The following is a 23,640-nucleotide window of genomic DNA, read 5'->3' as shown; positions in this document are numbered from 1 at the left end:
TTGTGTAGACGATGCTGACATTTGGAAATGCATTATTCATGCCCTGTCACTCCCAGACGAGAAAAGCTTGTAGGATCTACCCAGTTGTTAACATGCTGAAGGGTAAGGGGTTTATTTAGGAGCAAATGGTCGGTTCATCCGTGGGAATATTTAAATGATATCCCTTCATAACACTCCCCCTTGCACCCAATCCCGCTTTTAATAATTTGTACCCCATAACAATGGAACAAGCCAACGAAGTGAGAAAGGAAGGGAGAGTAAGTAGGCTAGATTGGGATTTATAGACTGGATAGACATTGCTGGATTTCTTTGCGAGTGTGTGTGCGTGTGCGCGTGCGCGTGAGAGAGAGAGAGCAAAAGAAAGAATGAAAGAGGCAAAGCAAGCATGCGTTCCCTGAGGGAAAACAGGAGTGGGGGGCTAGCAGCCCTGCCAGAGCCCACTTTATCCCACTGTGAGATTGGTTGCTGTGGACCCCCCCACCTGCCACCCAGAGAAACACGTTATCCCTCTCCAGTGACAGCAGGAGTGCATAGTGGAACATGTGTTGTTATTACACTCTAACACCCTTATCTAGCATACATCAGTGGGGCTCTGTAATAACACAGTTGTTCCCTTCCCTTTGTTCTTCCACAGATCCATCAATGCGAAAGCAAGCTTGTACTAGCAGGCAAATGTCAATTTCCCACTTGTTCACGGTTAACACATTGAATGTTTATATGTTTTACATACAAATTTTGACGCTCACAGTTAGTTACATCACATAGATAACATAAGTCATAATCACAGAAAGATGAAATCAGTCTTTATCAAAACCTTAGACCAATGTGATGCAAAGAGATTGTCTTTTATGTACAATGTAAGTTCGGTGCGGTGCTGGCCAGTAAGTTTATGGGACCCTAAGTAAGGGAACAAGAATGATATATCGAAATGTTTTTGGTACACTTAAAAAAACAGATGGAAAAAAACAACAGAGATGCATATCAGTTACTGTATTTTTTCGACTTCTTATAAACTCAAGATAATATCTTCCTACAGCTGCCATGATCAAAAAGTGTCTGCAAATTAGCTGAGAAGTGTGTGTGGCCAGATAACACAATTGATCCTGGACTCAGCCTATTATATTGATTGAGCACTGTCCTCTTTCAAGACATGAAGGATTAAAGCTGGGCTAAACAATCAATAAGGAGACTGTAATTATTAACATATCACAAAATAGGTTTGCGTGCATTTTACTAACTTTTGCAGCACACTAATGTAAATGTAAAAATATCTGATATAAATATGTGCACAGACATAATATTACATGAGCAATTTTACACAGATATATTATTAATATGAATTAATTAATTTTATTAACCATTTAGTGGATCCCTTTGTCCAAAGTGACTTGCAAGGTTAGGTTTGTACACTACTTAAAATGACCTATTTATACAGCTGACTAATTTATACGGGAGAAGTTCGAAGCAAGTGCCTTGATCAAGGGAACTACAGCAACAGCAGGGAATCAAACTCAGGTCTTTTTATTGTAAGGAAACGGTCCTAAACACAATGCTGCCCACTGTCCCCATTGTATAAGATTACAGAGAAATAATCACAACAACGAAACCTACCAGAATGCAACAGAAAACATCAGCAGTGAACTACAGGAAATGTTACAGATTTAAAATTAATCTTAAATACTGCATTAACATGCCACAGTTGCCCATACTACAGTTTCACAGAGACATGCGAGCCAACTCTAGGTTAGCATAATCTAGACGATCAAGGCCTAGATGACCTAGCACATTTAGTTGGGACTGGGATCTTTTGCCCAAATTCCTTTGGAAGTCAGTGGTGGTACTTTAGACAAAGAAAGTCAAAGTCAGCAGAAACCTCATGTACATCTGCACACACTAAACAGATGAAGATATGAAACCAGACCTACTACAATAAATTAAGTCGTGCGTGTTGAGATCCTCACATATCATTTCATTGATTCTTTGTGGATTGTTACTTGGTGTTCATCACTTTAGGCCAACAGCATAGAAATACAGAAGATACAACTTACATAAACAAGTATAAGTTAAACTGCAGATGTATGCGATAGGCCAGCTCAATTCAGCTTCCAGTCACTCTGGAGATTCAAATACTACTCAACAAAGACACACATTTCCAAGGTATTCAAAATGACAATTGTGCCCTACTTCCGCAAGCTGAAAACCTGCTTCTCCTGCTTTCCACTCTGGATAAAGGCAGCACCGCCAAGGGAAGCATCATCACAGTTTTGAAGATTCCACACGAGATGCAACCGCGAAAACAAATGGATTTTTTTGGCAGATGGATTGGCCTCACTAAAAATAGCCCACACCATGTGCCATATTGTGCCTTTGTTCAGGAATGCGTGTCCCAGCAAACTGGGTGTAATTACGGAGGGGGCTTGTGTCGCACTGGGTGATGCGTCTCCAGAAGGACACTTCCTACCTGCAGCACACTCCTCTTCATCGGCGCCATTCTCACAGTCCCTCTCACCGTCACATCGCCATGACAACGAGACACACTTATTGCTGGAGCCCCCGCAATCAAACTTCTCGGGTGGGCACATCTGTCGACCTGTTGGGAGGATATGGAGAGGGGGACCCATCAGTAGAGTAGAGCACGTGTGTTTCTCCTCTCAAAGCAAGACAGAGAAGCAGGCAGACAGACAGAGGCATGAAAAGACACATAAACCATTGCAGTAATTGTTTTTGTTTTCCACCACACTACCTTACTGAACTAAGACATATGCATAAAGGCTACTCTGAAAAAAATGCTAACGAAAAATAAGATACTCACCCCACCCTCTGCGTAAAAACCTCTGTGTGAACAGTCAATACAAAGTGACTCGATGGGAACTGATCGCAACGGGAACTGACTGATTACACTGATTTTGCATCTGAAGTTTAACTGAATTACATCGATTCAATTCTGAATTCCAATATCTGGCAACAAGCACAACCAACAGCGCTCATATGGAAAAAAAAAATGTGTATACACGAACACACACACACACACACACACACACACACACACACACACACACACACACACACATATATATGGGCACTGTAAATATATGTGCATATTTAACCAGTTTATATATATTAACCACACACACACACACCTAAGCGTTATGGCTTCAGTAGAACAAGTTTTCCTTCCACAAAGCCAAGCTGCTAAAAAACAAAAAAAAAAAAAAAGAAACCTTCCATTACTGAGGGCTGTACCTTTTTTGCTCTGGCACACCGGAGTGCTTTTCCTGGCAAGGATAAGCGAATGCGGAGTCTCACGAGGCTGAATTCAGAATCATTTTCTATGGATGAGGAGCCCATAATAAAGGAAGCATTCACAAACCCTATTTCGGCTATCTCTGCATCAGCAGATGGCCATTGTGGAGGTAGCAAATGAAGGCCCATCCGGTATTTCCCTACTCTGTGTGCTCCGTACGCAGACCGACAATGGGCCGGCGGGGGCTCGATGGTGAAGGGATTGCAAGTGGCCGCACTTCCACAAGCACTGTGGACTGTTGCTGGAGATACAGGCACCTCCGGTGCTGCCCTGGCCTTATCTTCTGCACCGGCCCTCCATGCTGTGCATTACCACCCCAGTGACAGGGTCCGAGGCCAATTTCTTCTTGGGTCACATGCCCCCGTCTGCAGTCTGTTTCTGCACCCTGTGACAGTCTTTGCTTTTTAATTACTATTATTTATCTCTATCCTGGGAGGTGCGGTGGCGCAGTGGCGCAGTGGGTTGGACCGAGTCCTGCTCTCCAGTGGGTCTGGGGTTCGAGTCCCACTTGGGGTGCCTTGCGACGGACTGGCGTCCTGTCCTGGGTGTGTCCCCTCCCCCTCTGGCCTTACGCCCTGTGTTGCCGGGTTAGGCTCCGGTTCCCCGCGACCCCATATGGGACAAGCGGTTCAGAAAATGTGTGTGTGTCTGTCTGTCTGTCTGTCTGTATCCTGGATATTCCATTCCACTGTGACAGACTGCAGACTGACAGCAAAATTGAGCAGGGGCATTTGACAGGACCTATGTCTCCCATGCAGTTAGCAGGGGGACCCGAGCAGTTGGTTTACATTTACATTTATTCATTTAGCTGACGCTTTTCTCCAAAGCAACTTAAATGTTAAGGTTACAGGTATAACAGTTCCAAGCTCACAATTCTTTACCCATTTATACAGCTGGGTAATTTTAGTTGAGCAATTTAGGGTAAGTACCTTACTCAAGGGTACTACAGCCAGAGACAGGGATCAAACCTGCAACCTTGGGGGTCCAAAGGCAGTAACTCTAACCACTACGCTACCAGCTGGTTTCGCTAAGGCAGCACAGGGAGCTGAGGAAACAATGAAAGAAACTGCTGCAGAAGCAAAGGTGCTATTTTCTTCATATTGGTATCAGAACGTTGTCATTCATTATCAGATCAGTTCACGATAGACAAAGGCTCAGCTATATAAATAACATATAACATGGCTACTAAAACCATGAAGTGTATAAAAGTTACAAAAAGGTAATGACGAAAATGTACCAGGAATAGTGTCTACCAGAATACAAGTCTCATAAGAAGCGCATGAATCCTCCTTAGATCCAGCCATTAATTTTTGTCCACTCAGAGAAAACACTTGTGCATCAGGAAAACTGCTCATGTTATAATGCTGTGTCCTAATGCATCTTACAGAGCACAATCTAGGCTCTTCATTGATACCAAGGCTGGGTGTAGCACTCTAATAACTTCCTAGAAATACTTCTATTTTTGCTACACATACGTATATTACAATGTACCTGGATGTATCAATAGTGATGTAACCTGGGGTCACTTGGTGTTTTCAAAATCAGACAGCCTTGACCAGGTAACCTCACCGGGGCTAATCAGACCTCATCCTGCATCCAGGAAATACTACCTTGAACCTATGCCTCGCCCCTCCTGATCCAAAGCTAAATACTGTAGATGCTCTGCACAACCTCAGTAACAGCTTTAATGACCTTCCTCCTCAGCCTGTCTCACACAACATACTGTAGACCTTATACATCAACTTTTGTACAAGCCCTCTGCAGTCTGCTATGATGGTGCAGCCCCAAACACTGCCTTACCATTCAGTGTCTGGGGGTAGCACTGCACCACTAATTCCTCATACTTTATCTTTTTTTCTCTCATTGGCCTCTCCCATGCATTCTTCACATGGGACTATAAGCTCCAGCAAGATGAGCCTTCTCAATGCTGTACTCAGCAGCATGACAGACTCCCTGGATCATGAACTTGACATGCTGAGGCTCTGCTCTCCTAAAATATTCCCAAGAGACTTTATGTTCCAACACCTCTTCCCATGCTTCCAGCTTCTGCATCCTTACCATCGGTTTTTTTCTCTATTGCTGGGCGCACCTTGCTTGGGCCTTGTCATGGAACATGACCCAGAAACCACCATGCCCTCCACAATGGTGTCATGAAACAGGACTCTGCCTGCCACATTGCACTCTGCTTCCTAGCAGACCTCACCAGGGATGACTTGAGTCCCTGAATTGCAGAATTCTCTCTCACCCATTTTACCACCAAGACACCAACAGAGATAACAGCTTATCCTTCACTCAATGGTCTTGACAGATGATATAGAGACTTTGTAAACCACAAGGGGCCAGAGAACTGTGAAGTTGTGTTCTCTCACACACACACACACACACAACCGCTTGTCCCGTACAGGGTTGCAGAAAGCCGGAGCCTAGCCCAGCAACACAGGGCATAAGGTTTGAGGGGACACACCCCAGGACGGGACGCCAGTCTGTCGCAAGACACCCCAAGTGGGACTCGAACCCCAGACCCACCGGAGAGCAGGACCCGGTCAAACCCACTGTGCCACCACACCCCCCCATGCTGATACACCAATGTGTTAAACTAACCTGGAAGTCCTGACTTGAGACAGAAGCAGGTGCAGTTAACATAAAGGAAGACAAAAGTTGCAAAAGGAGCAGGACTCAGTTTTTCTGTGTTGGACCTCAGCACCGGCACTCCCTAGCAGGTCATGAGCCACTGTGTGGAAATGGCAACATGATGCGCCATGGGACTGCCGGCACCATGCCCACCACTCATGCTGTACAAACATCATCCTCCTCGTGGAGGAAGACTGCCTTTGTAGTTAGCGTTCACTCAGAATACAATTTATTTCCACCATTCAATCCTGCAAAATACATAATACAAAATGCAGGTCCCTGTGAGAAGGCAGAGAAGGAATTGGATGGATTTGAACTAAAGTCCCACTGGTTGCATCAGACCTCATGGGAAGCAGGCAGCTCTTAGGCCATGACCACCTGCAGGGGCTTGGACTGCTCTGTATTGTGCACTGAAAATAGAAATAACATGCTTGCAACTCCCTAAAGACAGATAAATACAGATTTGTTATAACATGCATCTAAAAAATGTCTATGTTGACTGGTAAACTAAAGGATGGTGCCAGTACAACTAGAAGAAGGTCAGATCATTTCTTGCACAACCGAAATGTTCAAAGTAATAACCTACATAAATGCTACTTAAAATTGAGAAAACACGTATGACGTTTAGATTTTGACAACTGTTTCTGTACATCTATAACCCAATTCATTGTAAGGTGTAGTCTGCAGATGATCTGAAGTAGCATACCGCCAGTTGAAATTCCTTCAAAAAAAAAAAAAAAAAAAAAAAAAAGTCAGCTCTACTAACTGAAGGGAGTCTACTGAATTTTTCTTTTCTTTTTAGTAGACCACAATGGTTAATAAGTTACCTCAGCCAAGCTGCATATGACATTTTATTATCAGCAATGCAAAACTGCCCTCTTTAGAATCATTATAATTTATGAAAACAGATGTTATTTGAACACAGTTGTAATTACAGCATATGAGATTCATTTATCATTAGTCGTTCACCAACGATATGGCCGAAGGGAGAGTATTGCACGAAAGGGGTCTCTTGCTATTGTCTGTGCAATTACATGATTACAGGTTGCCAGCCAACATAGCCTCTCAGGGGCAAATTAACTTATGGTATATCATTTGAGATATATTTGATTTGGATAAACCTTTATGCAACTACTTGTGTGATGTACATAGGTTCATATGGTGGAAAGCAACAAACTAACTGTACTTTAGAATCACGCATCTGCATCGAAGTCTCTTCCTGCTGATGTAATGCACACATTGTACTTCCTGTGAGATGTACGTCACTTTGGAGAAAAGCGTTTGCTAAACGAATACATGTAAATGTAATTACTATAAGCTATTAAGACAGTATTTCAATGTGGATTCGTGTGAACATTGTCAGCATTCCTTTTTTTTTTTTTTGCAGGGCAGCCTGGGTACACAATATACACTTTCAGGAAACCATGCATAATACATAACCAAGAAACTAAAAGCCATATTCAGAGGTCTATTACTAGGGCAAAATCTCCTTAACTAATAAAGTTTCTCCTGAGTGCAAGGAAACCTAACGCTTGCCATTGCATTTTTCCAAAACTCCCAAAATAAACTCGACTTTTATTGGACACATTATATTAAATAGGACAAATTCACAGTCTTCAGTAACAGCAGACACACCCAATGAAACCCATTAAACAATGTCAAGCTACATATCACGGACAACTGCTGACAACTTGCACCACATCTACCTTAAATCTCCCAACATCCCATAAAATAGAACAATGGAATACAGCCACTCAGAATATGAGGCCATGGTCAGTTCTCTGTTTCTAAAAAGGACCTATTGAAGAATGTCACTGCATTCTCCAAAGGGAAACAATGAGTAAAGGGCCACTGGCTGAGTGCACCCTGGTAAAATCTACTCGTGCGTCTCCAGAGACTGCGAAGAGCTTCGGTGCCTCATGCTATTAGCCAGAGGAGAGTGCTTAGCCATTCTACCCCTATCTACACCACAGGTCGCCCATGATGAGTGGGGCATGGCTGTGGGTATGCTAATGCTCTTTTGATTAACTGCCCTCGTAACTATACAGCACAGAGGGGAAAGAGTCGCATATCACAGCACATTTCAGCAGCATCATGTGCTAAAACACCCGCACAGTGATTGATTGCTTTACCTCGTAACCCTGTTTGCTAATGTAAAGACAATCAATTTGCTGTAGAGTCTGTTTGTTGGCCAATAATATACAGTATGTCACAATTCCATATCATAACAGGTCTAATTTCCTGCTGTTGAGGGATGTGCTTTACACAGCCATTATTCCAAGTGCATTTACTGTAGCATCTTAGTAAGTAGTTTCTTCACTTGACAGGTAAAGGACTTTTCTGGCTTTGTTCTTTACTAGAAGATCGCACATTTGTAAGATGCTGTTTGAGCACCTTCCCAATAGTCCAAATACTGTTCCTTCAGGAATACCCACCTTCGCTGTTTCCTTCACTAAGAAATTCTCATTTCCCTGGGTGGCAAAATAAAATTAAAATATATGTGATACATACAGTGCTGTACTACCATATACGTAATCGTCGAGTGGGACATGCCTAACTTGTGAACAATAACATTCACTCATTTTCCACCTTTGTATTGTTTAATCACCTATAATTTCGTTTCCAAATTAATAATTTTCCTTTGCCTCTTGAAGGCACCACTAGGACTGGTTTTGGTACATTTGGGGGCCACGATGCACTTTATTTCGTAAGATGAAAGTTAACCAAGAGATGATGCACTCAATGAGACTCGGGATGCACAAGACCGAGATGCTGCTGCCTACGGGACAAAACAAAGTGTTATAAGATAAACTTTTTATTGAGAAATAAAGAGAGTTCACATTAAAATAACAATAAAAACTACAGTACAGTAAATACATAAGTCAGTAACATAGATGTTTAATATCGCTAGAGTATTATCTATATGTACTGTACCATTATAGGCCTGGCAGAGCAATCACTTTGCAATCGCGTTGATTACACAGGATACACATGTTGTGGAAATATGCACCACGGCCGCTTACAACTGCTACGTCCCATTATCTGATCGAGATTTTTCAACTCTATTATAACCTTTTGGGACCTCGGACGTATATGCGGTCGGACGTTGTGCGGCACATACTTGTACTTGCATTTGCGACACATACTTGTACTTGGATTCAAAAACTCCATTCAGAAAAATCTTGAAACTGTGCAAATCAAAGAAACAGCAAAGAAATGGCCTCAATGATAGAAAGACCAAGACTCTCCAACAGAAAAACAAAAATAAACCGTTTCATATACTTCAATAATTTTCTCTTATTCCTATCCCAGTAATAAGGAAAATACATAATTTATACAAATACATTTTTCCCTGAAAAAATACTTTCACTTCAACAAAAATATAAAGATGAAATGAAATTTTCTATTGTGCCATTTAAAGATAGATTTATACTTTCACTCAGCAAATTAGTCTGAAATTTTTTGTTTAGGTTCCACACAGGAAAGTTCTTGCATTGCTTGATTTATAGTTATTTCCACAGTGTTGTGCAAAAAGACAGCAACAAAGTGAGCCCAAGCACCGGAAAAGTTCACAGTGAACATTAAATGCGGAATTCTACTTCTGAAAAGGCTAAATATTCCACAGGTGTGTGCAATCGGGGCAGACTCATAGTTCACAAATCTGAACTGCTCAACAGAATGTAGGGGTCACCAGTTTCAAAAACTGCATGTGTGGGATGAACTAAATGACTATGTGTACAAGAGTGGAATACAAAAAGACTGTGCTGCAAACAGACCCCTATGCCATGGGCCTGGGTGGTAGAGTCAGGTTTTTGCATAACCGCCATATGGAACAAATACAGCAAATCTCTGACACAGGATTCCCATCACCTTTTTGCCTGTGTCATTGTTTTCAGTGAAACGATATACACCCAGAGCTTTTCTGTTAAATAGCGGATAGGTTACATTTTGCAATCCAGCAGTCATTTTCAAAAATGCTTTTTGATATGGGTCAGTATATACTTGACATCTACCAAATGGGAATTTTCTGAACAATTTATGTAAGAGAAAATTAAATTAATTTCATTTTTAAAAATAACCAAAGACAAAAAAAACTTGCATTTAAACTAGCTTTTATTGGGAATTTGGTAATGTATTTTCACTGAAACGCCAAGGCTCGGATAATTCAATAAATGATCAGACGAAGATTTTTGTTGATCTGATCTCATGGGCTGCATGAATCTTCAAATGAGTCTCCAATTAAGCTTGATGTCTCCATTTAACATTTTGTGGGAATATTAACTCACAAAATTCATTACAAAAACACGTTTTCTCTACATTCTGGAATTCACCATACACTGTATTAAATGCATTAGGATTTTTAATGAGATCATGTGAAAGGATGCATGTCTTTTGAACTCTGAATGGGTGATCATAGCAAAACATCCTATTCCCTTTCACAATGAATCTCATCTCCCCTCCGACTAAATCGAGACTTGAACAGTCTATTTTAGCATTGCTTTGATTCTGACTAATTGGGAAGAAAGACCGGTGAAGAAGTTTGTTTTGTTGCCATCTATTTTTTTGTTAAACCACAATCTAAATTCATCTTTCTGACTAAGGAACATAGGCTGACTGTTCTTGATTGCATGCTTGGCAAGGAAATGTATTTTAATGCCATGGCCTAAACCTGAAGTTCCCTTAATACATGTGGTACTTTGTAAACTTGCGATCTTCTGCCCTTGCTCTCTGCCTGTTTGTTGCAGTGAACAAGTGGTTTATAGCACTTTAAAAGAACTCATTTAACATCACACTTTGAAGGGCTGTTTTTTTCAAGTTTCCAAAAGACAGCAACAGTCAACGCACCACCAAGTGGACACTGAATACATCAGATGAGCCAAAACACTTTTGTTCATCTGATATATGTGTTACGGGTCACTATTATGTGCCCGGGGGTAAAATTCAGTTTGCAGTGGTATTTTGAGGTTAATCATATTCTAAATGATGTTTGATTTGTAGCTTTGCCTAAATGATAGGTCTTCTGCTACCACCAGTCTGAAGCTGCTAGAAGAGGTCCAATTAGGGTCAAAGGTACCGCACCCTGATTGGTGCGAACTGAAGGAGTCAGACACCCAAAGACTCTGCCTTTCTTACAGTGTGTAAAATCCCGGGCTGAACAGGCCAACAGTTCAGCGAGCATTTCTCTGAAGCGGCCAAGATTAGCTACAAGTAACTACTGGTCTCATTTCAAAAATCTTCTCACCACCCAACAGCGGTCTGGTAGAGGAGATGCTAAGCATAAAAATGTTACTTCTAACTGGAAGGCAAAGCAAACCCCTCCTCCAGAGGTAGAGAAAGTGTAAAGAAGGGTAAGCTAACTTGCAAAGGGCAGCAGTGCTAAAAAAGATACACACGTCACAGAGCACATCACAAGTGTTCTGACATTTAGCTTAGTATTTATGAAGGTTTTTCACATTTCAACATAGCCACCCACTGATCACAGCATAGAGAAGCCATTTACTGGAACATCTGCATTTGGTCATTTAAAACATACAAGACATCATGACTTGTCACTCCTTGGCTGTGAGGAAGATACACTGTTCTTTAAAGGGGCATTCAAGCATTTTCCAGCTCCAAGCATCCCCTAACAAGATGTGATTTTAAGGTGCTGTTGAAATAGGTAAATTGCTCTCTGGAAAATTAGCCTATGTCACAAATACACAATACAAAAATAATCTAAGCATGTGTCTGACCAAATTTTCTTTCTCTTGAAAAATTTAATTTTGACCTGCATGACAATTCTGTACACCATTCTGGAATTTATCAGGTAGTACTACATAACTGCACCTGTGAAATATTGCACCCTTCTGACCTTCTGCCCTTGTTTAATGTATGTGGATATACAGTATTTGCAATTTTACAGTGTACTATGTTGTTGTGACTCAGTACCGTTTATAAAACTAATTTAAACAAGAACACAATACAGTCATATGTAAAATGTATCAGCAGAAAACTGATGGGAAATGGCTTTGATTTTGGATCTAATTATTTTAAAACAGGGGGCGCGGTGGCGCAGTGGGTTGGACCGGGTCCTGCTCTTCAGTGGGTCTGCGGTTCGAGTCCTGCTTGGGGTGCCTTGTGATGGACTGGCGTCCCGTCCTGGGTGTGTCCCCTCCCCCTCCGGCCTTACGCCCTGTGTTACCGGGTAGGCTCCGGTTTCCCGTGACCCCGTATGGGACAAGCGGTTCTGAAAGGGGGGTGCGGTGGCGCAGTGGGTTGGACCGCAGTCCTGCTCTCTGGTGGGTCTGGGGTTCAAGTCCCGCTTGGGGTGCCTTGCGGTGGACTGGCGTCCCGTCCTGGGTGTGTCCCCTTCCCCCTCCGGCCTTACGCCCTGTGTTGCCGGGTAGGCTCCGGTTCCCCGTGACCCCGTGAGGGACAAGCGGTTCTGAAAATGTGTGTGTGTGTGTGTGTGTGTGTGTGTGTATTTTAAAACATGATATTCAGTATCGGTGCTGCGGGAGGTGCTGTGGCGCAGCAGGTTTGGCTGGGGCCTGCTCTCTGGTGGGTCTGGGGTTCAGGTCCCGCTTGGGATGCCTTGTGACGGACTGGCGTCCTATCCTGCCTGTGTCTCCTCCCCCTCCAACCTTGTGCCCTGTGTTGCCGAGTTACACTCTGGCTCACCGCGACAAGCAGTTTCAGACTGGTGTGTGTGTGTGTGTGTATCGGTGCTATGACAGTTTTATGAAAATGTACTGGTAACTCATATTGGAAAAAACATATACTACACACACCACCAAAACGGATATGACCAGGCAGTAAAGTTAACAGATTGCTGGCATTGCTACATGACATGACCATAAGACACTTGCTTCTCATCTACCCTGTGCCCAGGGTCGTCATGCAAACAGTACTCTTGGAAAAAAAAGTTTTCCTTTTTTATTTTTCTGGCCAACCTTGTAGAGGTGACATTAAGCACTCACAGGAGCTGCCTTTTGAATTATTTATAAAGTCCCACACACTATTGATTCAGTGGTAGGGTGCAAACCTGCCACCTCATTCTCAGTGGACCCCGAGTCTGTCTCAGCTTCCACAAGCAAGCAGCGTAAACTCCATGTCAGTTGAACCCCACCCCTAAAAAGTGATCCTTCAGTTACTGAAAGTCTGCTAAATGAATAAATGTAATGTAATTAAAGAATGAGGACAGATGCTGTAATAGATGTTAGTTATCACTTCTTAACTGCAGATTTACTTAACAGTGGAACTAAAATTTTCTCATTTCTGTTCTATTAACACATCTATTTTTTCATTTCATACTGATGTGTTGTTTATAAAATTAGCCCTCACTGGCAATACATCACGACTATGATTATTTTAATGTTTTTTTTTTTTTTTTTAAAAACCAGAAAATCAATCTTGGAAAACCACATGTGCACCCATTAAAGCCAAGGGCCCAAAAGCTTATTAAAAAACAGACAGACACACACACACACACACACACACACTTTATTGAAAACTAAGACTAAAAACCATCTAAAAAGTTCAAAGTACAAAGCAATTTAGATGTATTAGATGTAACTTTTCATCTGATTTCTAGCTATAGTATTCAAACATTAACCAGATTTGGTAATGATAGGCTGTTTCTCATGCCTGAAATTATACAGTTCTACTTTACTAATTCTTGTCAATCCAAACCAATTCTGTAGAGGTTTGCTCCTTTCAGTACATATAGACTTCTTTTAACCGTGTCCAATCATCGATGACTTTTTAAAATATGAAGCAATGCATGGCTCAATGTTTGGACACTTCTCTCTACATTAATACTAAGAAGGCCCACACAAGGGCATGACAATAACATTAATTGCCAGCTGATGCCACACAAATATATTTGTCTAGATGACCAAATGACTAAATCTGCGATATACTGTAATATTAAAACCTGGATAAATAAAAAAATCTCTGAAATCAAACAAGTCCTGCTGCTTGGATAAGAATGACCAGCATTTAACTAACAGCATTTAAACTCTACATTTTAGAATCAGCTTAATAGATACTTTTGCACCAAAATATGATATTTAACACCAATGTGTATTCTCCATCTGGGATTTGTTTCCTGCATTTTCAGAATTCTGGAAAAGTAGAGAGATTATTTCAGTTTGTGATACAAAAGAATTAGAGCTGACTACTGTAAAGCTTACATTCAGGAAGTTCAAACACGCCATGATACAAATCCAGAAGGCAGTAGCAACGAAGTATAGCCAACAGAAGTTAATATTTACAAGCCAGCATATAGGCTATTTTGTAATGCTAACAATAATCCAGACAGGACATGCACAACTGACCACATGATCAGTTGAGAACTAGTTCTCTGAATACCTCTTCTTCTAAATTGGGTACTGTTAGCATGTCCAGGAGAGGTGGAAAGCCAACTGCTTTTGGATTCTCAGAGGTTTTTTTTTTTTTTCTTTCCTTTCTCCCTCTTTACCAGCCTTGGGAGTTTTGTTTTGCTTATTCTCCTTTGATGCTTTCTAAATATTCTTTCTGAAGTCACCTGTTGTAAAAGGTGCAAAACAAAAATAAAATGAAGATTTACGTTGTATTACTCATGGGAATGAAAAGGGAAAAAAAAAAAAAAAAATGAAGTTAGGAACACTCATACACCAGAATTTTAAGTTTTGATTTTCTTTCATTCAGTCCTTACTTATTGTTATTTGGAGACATACAAAGGTTTGTTTTTAGGTTCTTAGCATTTAGACGTAGTATTTTGCCCCAGGAACCTGCTTTTAATTTGTTACAATCTGCAGGGTGGGTCTTTTTGTTGTCAAAGCTCAACTCCATCTCCTGTGGCACCAGATCTTGAAGAGAACAAGTGAAACTTGTCTTCATGGGATGAAAACAGAGGCACTCACACTAACAGCTTGGCTAAACACTAATCGGGTCACGTTAATGCTCCGGGTATATCTGGTAGACTGGTGTAGACGTCTGGGGCCAAGCCGGCGTGGTGGCAGGGGGGAAAATCCTGGGTCTGCCCACACTGCTGGTGTGTGGTCACGTGAAAAATTACTCCATGAAGTACAGCTTGAAGCATGAAATTGAATCCATCCGGTGCATCTAACTGAAACCTACCTTCATATTCAAAATAATTAACATGTAAAATTGTTTCACTGTGTAATAATAGGGTCCTGCATTGTCTCCACTTCACCTCCACACAAGTCAGCTGTCAGAACACCCAAACACTGTTACCCATTTTCAGATCGACTTATACAAGGAACTGTTGAAAGTTGAGGTTTACCATGGTGAACTTCAACAGTCAACAATTACAGGGTTAAAATTTGCCTCTCTAAGAACCGAGAACATGGAAGTTACCTGGGTCTCATAGGAAATGTTCACATTGCCAAGAAACATAAATATATCAAGTCTTAAAGAAAAACAAAACGACAGCCGTAACCATTATCAGCACTGAAAATTCTTTAAAAAAAAAAAAAAAAATCAACCATATTTATGCGAGCAGTGGAATTTATGCAAAGATGCCTACCCAGGATTGCAAGCATGACAAGGCAGCAGAGAAGAAAAGAGCAAACAAAGCAAGAAAAACAGTGGTGAAAATAAAAGAAACTCAGGGGAACTCAACTTGAACTGTCCTTGACTGCTACATAGATACAATGTCACGGGCATCTCTTGTAATAAGATTCGACAATCAATACATGACTTAAATCCACATGATCAGAAAGAATGGGCTTAATGCTTATATACATACCGCACTACTATTCTTAATCCAACCAAACTATTAATCCAGAGACAAGTGCATTAAAGAAGCAGGTTTTTAATACTGGATTAGTTTTGTTTTAAAACTTTTAATTACAGATGCTCTGGACATGATGTTTAGAAAGCACAGCTAATCTGATTTGAGGCCCCATGGGCCTGTTATTGATTCTTTGGTGAAGGAAGTCAATCCTATAAAGCATGGTGCTTGCTACCAGCACTTCTGGGAGGTAAGGATGTGAAGGCATGTGTGACAAACCCCAAGAGCAAAGAGGAAAAGTTACCTGAATGTAAATCAAGTTAACGCAAGGTCATGCCACCAGAGAAACAGACAAGCTAACATCTCACAGACATCACATAAGATCTATCTTAAATCAGATCTTCTAAGCTTTTCCCCTGGTTTCATCTTTAGGAGGCAAGAAATATACTGAATAGTTACGTAGTCTACTATTTATATACATATTAGTGCTGATACATACATGCACACACTGAATTTTTCGTGTGTTATGAGTCTACTTTTACGTTTGGCAGTTAATTTTCTTATCAAAAATCTTATTGAACTTTTTAAATTACATACTTTTGCATATTTGTAGGTGTTTTTATGTTGCTTTGTAACAACTTTTTATAAAGGCATCTGCTGAATAAAAAAATTAGAGTTCATCAGTATAATCTCCTACAGTCATTTATCTGAAAAGGGATCCATTTTAGACAAGTTTAAAAAAAATCCATGTTCAAACTGCTTCCTTCATTATCATTTTATGTACCCACAGCAACTTTGCTGGCACTGCAATTGATCAAGCAATTTGCTACACCATGAGTCCACTGAAGCAGTCATCAGTCACCATTATTTGGCACTCCATAGAGGATGACTACTACATTCCCAGTCTCCCATATTGCTATACCAAAACCATCAAAACAATTCAAAATTGACTGCCACTGAGTTGAAGCAAATCCAAGATACACATCACAGATCTTCTATCAGGTGACATACCAAAGCCTTCACAAAGTGGGCAACACGCTGAGAAAAGCAGCTTCACTTCTGCTGACCACAAGGCTCTTTGCCACGTTGCTCGCACAGCGCAAACTCATCACAGGTCAGAGTTTTGTCTAAAGACTCCCCCCCTCTTTTTGAGACTGCAATGTGTGCCTTCTAAACACTTAACATGAGGATCAGCAGTAGTCAGTTTTAAAAGGGAGTAGCGGAAGAACAGAATGCTTCACATTGCAAATTAATGATTTGTCGCAGATGCTCAAATTTTCCAAGAATGATGTTCAAACAACATGAAGACTAAACTAACATGCAGCAAGAATGCACTGTTTGGGTGTCATTTTTGATGCAACAGGATATGCAGTGAGTTTACAGGGCGGTATGAAGAACTGAAAGAATAATTCAGTTCGATTCTTTTGTACTCAAGAAGAAAAAAATAATCAGCCCACATGACAAGGCCTCTGCTCATAACACTGGCAGATGTAAAGAAACAAATGTGCTGCTGACTTCGGCTCGATTTTCCCCTTTACCCCTCTTTCTCGACGGTCACTGAGCCGGAAGCTATTTGTCCCTCCACATTCAAATGGGGGCCCTGGTGCTGACCTGCCTGCCCGGGAGAGTCGCCTGACGCCGTGATGACACGACTAATGTGCGGTGAGAAGGCAGTCAGGCAGATATAAGGCAGCACTCGTGCTTTTGTGCAAAATCACTCTTTAATACACTTTTGCTGCCTTGACAGAACTTTCACATTTTCTGCTTCTAGTGGATTCATTTTTACATTTATTAATTTAATTCCCACTTTCTCCAAAGCGACTTACAATGTTAAGGCATCTATAATTATTTACCCATTTATACAGCTGGGCAATTTCACTGGGGCAATTTAGTGCAAGTAACTTACTCAAGGTTACTGCTGCTAAAGGTGGGATTGAAACCTGAAACCTTTGGGTGCAAGTGGAGCTGCGCTAACCACTACACTACCAGCTGACCACAAAAAACTTCAGCCTTAATGTCAGAGTAATTCATTTGTAATTTAGTAATTCACAAATTCATTTAAGCAGAAACAACAGCAGACACAACAAATCAACCATGTGGTTAAAATTCAACCAGTTACAAAACACTGCAGCACAACACTGCAATGAGCTGACAGTGTTTTCCCCCCACCTGCTGTGACTGCTGAACAAAGCTGAACTGCGTGGAAGTCGCTATAAATGCTGCACACTAAATGTAGAAAGTCTTGCTCAAAGTTCTCTTGAATATGGTCATCCATGATTTTTGTGCAAAGTAAAAACTAATTTCCAAATTAACAGTGTGAAACTAATTAATGGACAGAATATAAAATGTATAAGATGATCATATAAGGTCAGTGGTTAAGCAGCTGTGAGTTGATTCCACAGAAATACAGCCACAAAATTTCCAGATGTATAATTAGGTGACTGGAGAAGTAAACTAAAAATCAAGAAAAAAAAACTGCAATGCAAGTCTAATTCTAGATAAAATAGTTCACAAAAACTGTAAGTTTCAATGCCTTCCCTCTTGTTCCCCGGGAGTTACTTACTGCAGGTAGCCTCTGCCTCATCCGAGCCATCCGGACACTCTGGCTCCCCGTCACAGCGCCATCGCTCAGGGACACATTGTCCATTCTTGCATGTGAAGTCCGTGGCGGCACAGGTCTTTTTTGCTGTTTGGATAAAGGTGGGAAGAGGGCAAGGTTAATGTTATATTACAAAACTCAGTGCTAATATTTTAGGCAAACTCATGTATAAATTATAGCCAAGAAGGTTCCTTTTAAAATGTTCATGTGGTAACTGGGTCATGGGGCTGTGATATTAGATGATGATATTTGATTTCTAACTGTTTTTATGAAATGACTTCGGGAAACCAAAAGCAAGCATTCTGTAAAACACAATGCCCTTTTCATTTCAGCAAAACCTTCCTAGGATTAATGCTCCCTGTTCTCACACACTTCCTTCTGTATGCCAGTTCTTGCAGGATTTTGTCCTTCAGTCATTGCATTTACATTTATTCATTTAGCAGACACTTTGAGGAAAGGGACAAACATCTATGACAACAATACAAAAAGTGCAACACATCAACAGAAAGAGAGACATGCAGACACGATTGGTCACATATTACCAAATAAACCAGCACATTACAGGAGCAGATGCATATGGTTTTTTTTTTATATTATTATTAAACAGGTAAAATAATACACATTTATGGAGCACATCAGAAATTAGAAGAGCAGTGACTCTTCTTCAGTAGTGAGAGAGATTCAGCAGTCCTGAGTGAGTAAGGGAGGTCATTACACCACATTGGAGCCAGAATTTAAAATAAATAAAAAAAAAAAAAAACCTTTGTGCTTTTGATTTTAGGCCTCTTCTGCATGGGACCACCAAGAGGGCAGAGGTGGAGGAGTGTAGCAGTTCAGCTGGGGTTCCTAAAAGTATTCAGATTCCTCCCTTCAAAATGTCAGCAGTTAAGCCATCCATTTCCCCCTGCCCTTCATACAAAAAAAAAAAAAAAAAAAAAAAACTATGTGCTTTATGTAGTTAGAATGCACATAAGTTTTCAAGTACCAGAATGACATAACACCCTCTTCAGGGAGCCATTACAGCCATAATCATGCAAAATAAGAGACTATAAAAACTAAGAGGCATTCAAATCAGTTTTTATCTGCCTATGTGGACCACACATCACTTAGGAAAAGGAGCTAAACTGTACAAGCACTGTTATAAGCATGTCATAAAACAGTCAGAACCTTTTGATGCACTTGCCATCTGCCAATCTCAAACTATGTAGTCCATGTGTGAAAGGGTCCAAATGTACAAAAAAAAAAAAAAAAACAGGTCAACCTAAGAAAAAGACAAAAAGTATATTTGACCTCAGCTCACAGTTAGGCAAACAGCAAACTGCAAATAAAGCCAGTCACATGAACCTAATGCCAAAGACATGATTTTCTTGTTATGCATTTCAGATACAGACAACCTTCAAGTCCAGGTAAGTACACACACCCACACACACACTTTCTGAACTGCTTGTCCCATACAGGGTTGCGGGGAACCGGAGCCTACCCGTCAACACAGGGCGTAAGGCCGGAGGGGGAGGGGACACACCCCAGGACGGGACGCCAGTCTGTCGTAAGGCACCCCAAGCGGGACTCGAACCCCAGACACACTGGAGAGCAGGACCTGGTCCAACCCACTGCGCCACTGCACCCCATCTCCAGGTAAGTATTAAAGAAGAATTGCCTGGTACACACAAAACTGTTTTAGCATACAGGCTTTAGGGCATTACAGGCAAAGACAAATCCCACCAAGTGGAACAAAACCTAAGCCTATGCAGCAAGTTGACAGCACCAAACTGCCTGATTCATCCTTTTGTTCACTGTTTCTATGCATCTAACAGGTCTCACATTTAATCCTCATCATTTCAATGAAATTCATATAAAAGAATAAAAGAGAGGGAGAAGGAGGGAAAAGAACGATTAAATAAGTGGAGTGTTGAGAAGAGATAAAAAAAAAAAAAAAAAAGCAGCAAGCAGAAGAGGTATGAAGAAAACACCACAGAGCTGAAGATTAGAGGAGAGGTGTGTGCAGAGCCTTCCTGTAATGGAATTACTCCTCCAGAGAGACTGAGCTAATCCCCGGCTACAGCCCCCCAGTCATGCTATCAAGATTTCATCTAACGACCTCCACCTCCCAACCTCAACAGCCTGATAACAAGCGGCTTGCCATGCAAGTCCAAGAGATGACACCTTTCTTTCGTCAGCCTCAGGGGATCAAGCGTAACCAGAAGAGGATGGTGACAGGAATTGGGACCGGTGTTCTCTCTGAAGCTAAAGAGTGGTCCACTGCAGCAGAGAGTTCGGAGGATACTGGAAGCTCCACACAGACTGACCTATAACTTAATTACCCACAATCCCTCCTCTCGTTCTCCCAATCTTTGTCTCAAGGACTCAAAGCAAATTGTCCAGAGCAAGTGCCTAAGGTGATCATGCTTTATACTTTTCTAAGAAACCGATATTAGTGAGATACTGAGTTTTTTTATTGTGACAGGAAATACTGTGCTTGGAGCCTTGTCAGAAGTTCCTGATCTATTCAAATTTGAACAGTCCCCTGTACATTTGCCAACAATCTCAGCTGTTGTTTTGTCAGACTAAAAACAGTAATGATTTGACGCAATTACCTGCTCTGGGTTGCGCTCTGCAGCCAATGCCATATTAAGTTGTCTCAGTCTCTTCGGTCATCTGAAGGGTGTGTGGCCTACATTTCATGTATTATTCCTTATACAAGGGGAGCAGAAACATTCTCTCATATCCCTAGTTACACACAGAATTACTGGGGATTCCTGAAAAAACTGAAAGTTAAAATAACACAGAAGGCATGTTAGAATAAAAATCTGAAGATCGGAGCATGCATAGGCTCAAAGAAAAGTGTTACTTGCTTGATCCTCAAGGTAGTACTCTGTAATTGGGATTGTCCATCTGTCTCATACCTGAGGGCAGAGCACCAGCCTGAGCTAAGAGGCACTGATGTTTTCTAGATTATATGGCCCAGGGGGTCAATGAGATCCTCGATTGACATTTTTTTCAGTTATGTCTTGTTCTCAGACAATCAGTTGTTCTTTTAGGATTCAAGGACCATAGCTTCCAGCCGATTGCCTTACCCTATTTCCTCTCTTACCAAAGGAAAGGAAAATATTGTTCTTCAAAGCTAGACAGAACAAAACATTGATATCTATATCAGTTCTACCCATTTGAAAGAGTGTGATTAACCCAGATGGAGGAACTCTGATACACTTACTGGACAACTACCCACGTAAACATACAAGTGTGGATCACAATAATGCTTATTAAAATCAACTAAACATCTAATGATGAAAAATGGAAAAGATATTGCTTGTTTATCTTTAGGTAATTAATAGGTAAGTATTCCTACCCTCAAAGAAATAAAAAAAAAATTGTGCTTTGGTTTTGTCTGCTGCAGACATCTCACAAGTAGACTCTACGGACACAGATCTGTCCCATCCACAGAGGAGCAGGGATGTGAAGCTGAGAAGTATGATACTCCACTTGTGCGCTGTTGACAGAAAATGTCACAAGCAGGACTTCTAAAAGTTAATCTAGAGGCCACTGTATCAAGACACGTTTAAGGCAGCATGTAGCATAGTGGTTAATACAATTAACCCAAAGTTTCCTGGTTTAAGTCCCGGAAGGGATCTTGCTGGTATGTCCTTGAACAATGAAATCAATTAAAACTGCTCAAGTCACACATAGAGCTGTGTTTATGGGTGCAACTGAAGTCTCATTCAAGAGACTGTGACCAAGCAATGGAAAACAATTTCATTCAGCAAATCCAAACTTCATTCTGAGCACAATGTTATTAATGACTAAAAATTCCTTTTGCAAAAGGGCAAAGAAATTCTGAGATAACTTTAAAGTAATGTTCTATTTGTTTGTATGTATGTATACGCAGCGCTTGGAAGCAAGAACTCCTAGGGGGCTGAAGAAACAATTAGAAAAGTTCAAAGTTCCTGGGGCAATGCAGAGACAAACCCCTCACCTTCCAGAAAGAAGACATGCCAAACTGAAGGACAAGCATGCCTGCCTTCCTTTCAGGTATTTGCCACAGCATCTGTATTGGGTGTAGGTCTGGAATTTGAATAGGCCACACCAAAACTAATTTTGCTTCCACTCAGCCATTCTGATGTGGACTTGTTTTCGTGTTTTGGATCATTGTGTTGCTGAATAATCCAACTACGCTTTAACTTCAGCTTAGAGACGGGTGGCTGGACATTCTCCTTACGAATTTTGTGACACAAAGCAAAATTCATGGTTACTTCAATTATGGCAAATCGTCCAGGTCCTAAGGCAGCCAAGCAACCCCACACCATCACATCACCACCACATTTGATGATATTCTTACTGCAGAATACTGTGTTTATTTCACATCAGAAATAAAAAGCTCCACTTTTGACTCATCTGTCCATATAAGATTCTCCCAGAAGGCTTGGAGATCATCCAAGTGCTTCTTGGCAAATGAGAGACGAGCATTAATGTTCTACTTAGTTAGCAATGGTTTCCACCTTTTCACCCTCCCTTTTTGTCCATCTTTATAACACAAGAAGATTTATGGCTGAATTACAGAAGTTATGTTCATTTCTGCATTCTACAACTAGTCAAACCTCAACAGAAACATTGAGTAAAAGTGTCTGTTGATGTGTTGAGTGTTTATTCTACCTTCTTAAGCAGCAACACTCAAATCAAAACCACCTCAGACTGACTTAAACAGGCTGTCATATAATGGAAGCATCCAAAATATCAGACAGATACATGTTTTAACAAGACCCTTTCTTTTATAATGTAAAAAGTGAAAGGCAGATTAAGATTTTTTGCTTGCTATTCTTTAAAGATTGAACCAGAAAGACAAATCTGGGAAGCTTTGTTTTATTACTTATGAAGCGTCAATTAATATTGTGCCCACTTTCCAAGACAAGTAAATATAATGAACAATCTACAAAACCACAAAAATTCAGTGGATTCTTCTATTTAATATCTCTGTGCATAAATGTTACAGTGGAGTAATCTGAGGAAGACGTGAAGAGCTGCATTAAGGCCTGTAGATGTGGCAGAAGTACAACAAGATGAGGGGGGTTCCAGAACTATTCACCCAGGATGATGGGCCACAGATGCTTCAAATCATTTCTTCCAGGCTTGTTAAACCAGTATAGTGTCCAGGGTCAACAGTACAAATACTGCAGGTAAATCAGTTGTGCAGATTATGTAAGCATTGCATTAGTGGGCAGCATCCTGACATGAGATAAATTTAGAAAACTGCAGAAAAAAAAAAAACAAACAGATGGAGTGGAGGAGGGAAGAATAACTTGGTGTGTTTATTTAAAATAAAAAAATAAAAAAAGTTTGTTCTGGCTCCAGCTCTCCCCTCTGCCTCCTTGCCAAACTGGGATCTTCAATCAAACA

The 23,640-nt window shown here is 40.9% G+C and overlaps 1 protein-coding gene across 4 annotated transcripts in view; it reads right to left on the bottom strand.

Moving 5' to 3' along the window:
• Positions 1 to 23,640, bottom strand: part of lrp8 (low density lipoprotein receptor-related protein 8, apolipoprotein e receptor) — a 103,268-nt gene that overhangs the window by 35,782 nt on the left and 43,846 nt on the right. For all 4 annotated transcript variants that reach the window (XM_018754178.1, XM_018754181.1, XM_018754179.1 and 1 more), the window contains exons 3-4: positions 18,217 to 18,339; positions 2,462 to 2,590 (exon numbers count right to left, since the gene is read on the bottom strand). In XM_018754178.1, coding sequence (XP_018609694.1) covers positions 2,462 to 2,590; positions 18,217 to 18,339 — 252 coding nt within the window. The remainder of the gene's footprint in view (positions 1 to 2,461; positions 2,591 to 18,216; positions 18,340 to 23,640) is intronic.

The sequence above is a fragment of the Scleropages formosus genome, chromosome 9 (assembly GCF_900964775.1).
Source record: "Scleropages formosus chromosome 9, fSclFor1.1, whole genome shotgun sequence".
In the NCBI taxonomy this organism is placed as follows: domain Eukaryota; kingdom Metazoa; phylum Chordata; class Actinopteri; order Osteoglossiformes; family Osteoglossidae; genus Scleropages; species Scleropages formosus.
This window is presented reverse-complemented; position numbering and strand designations above follow the sequence as displayed.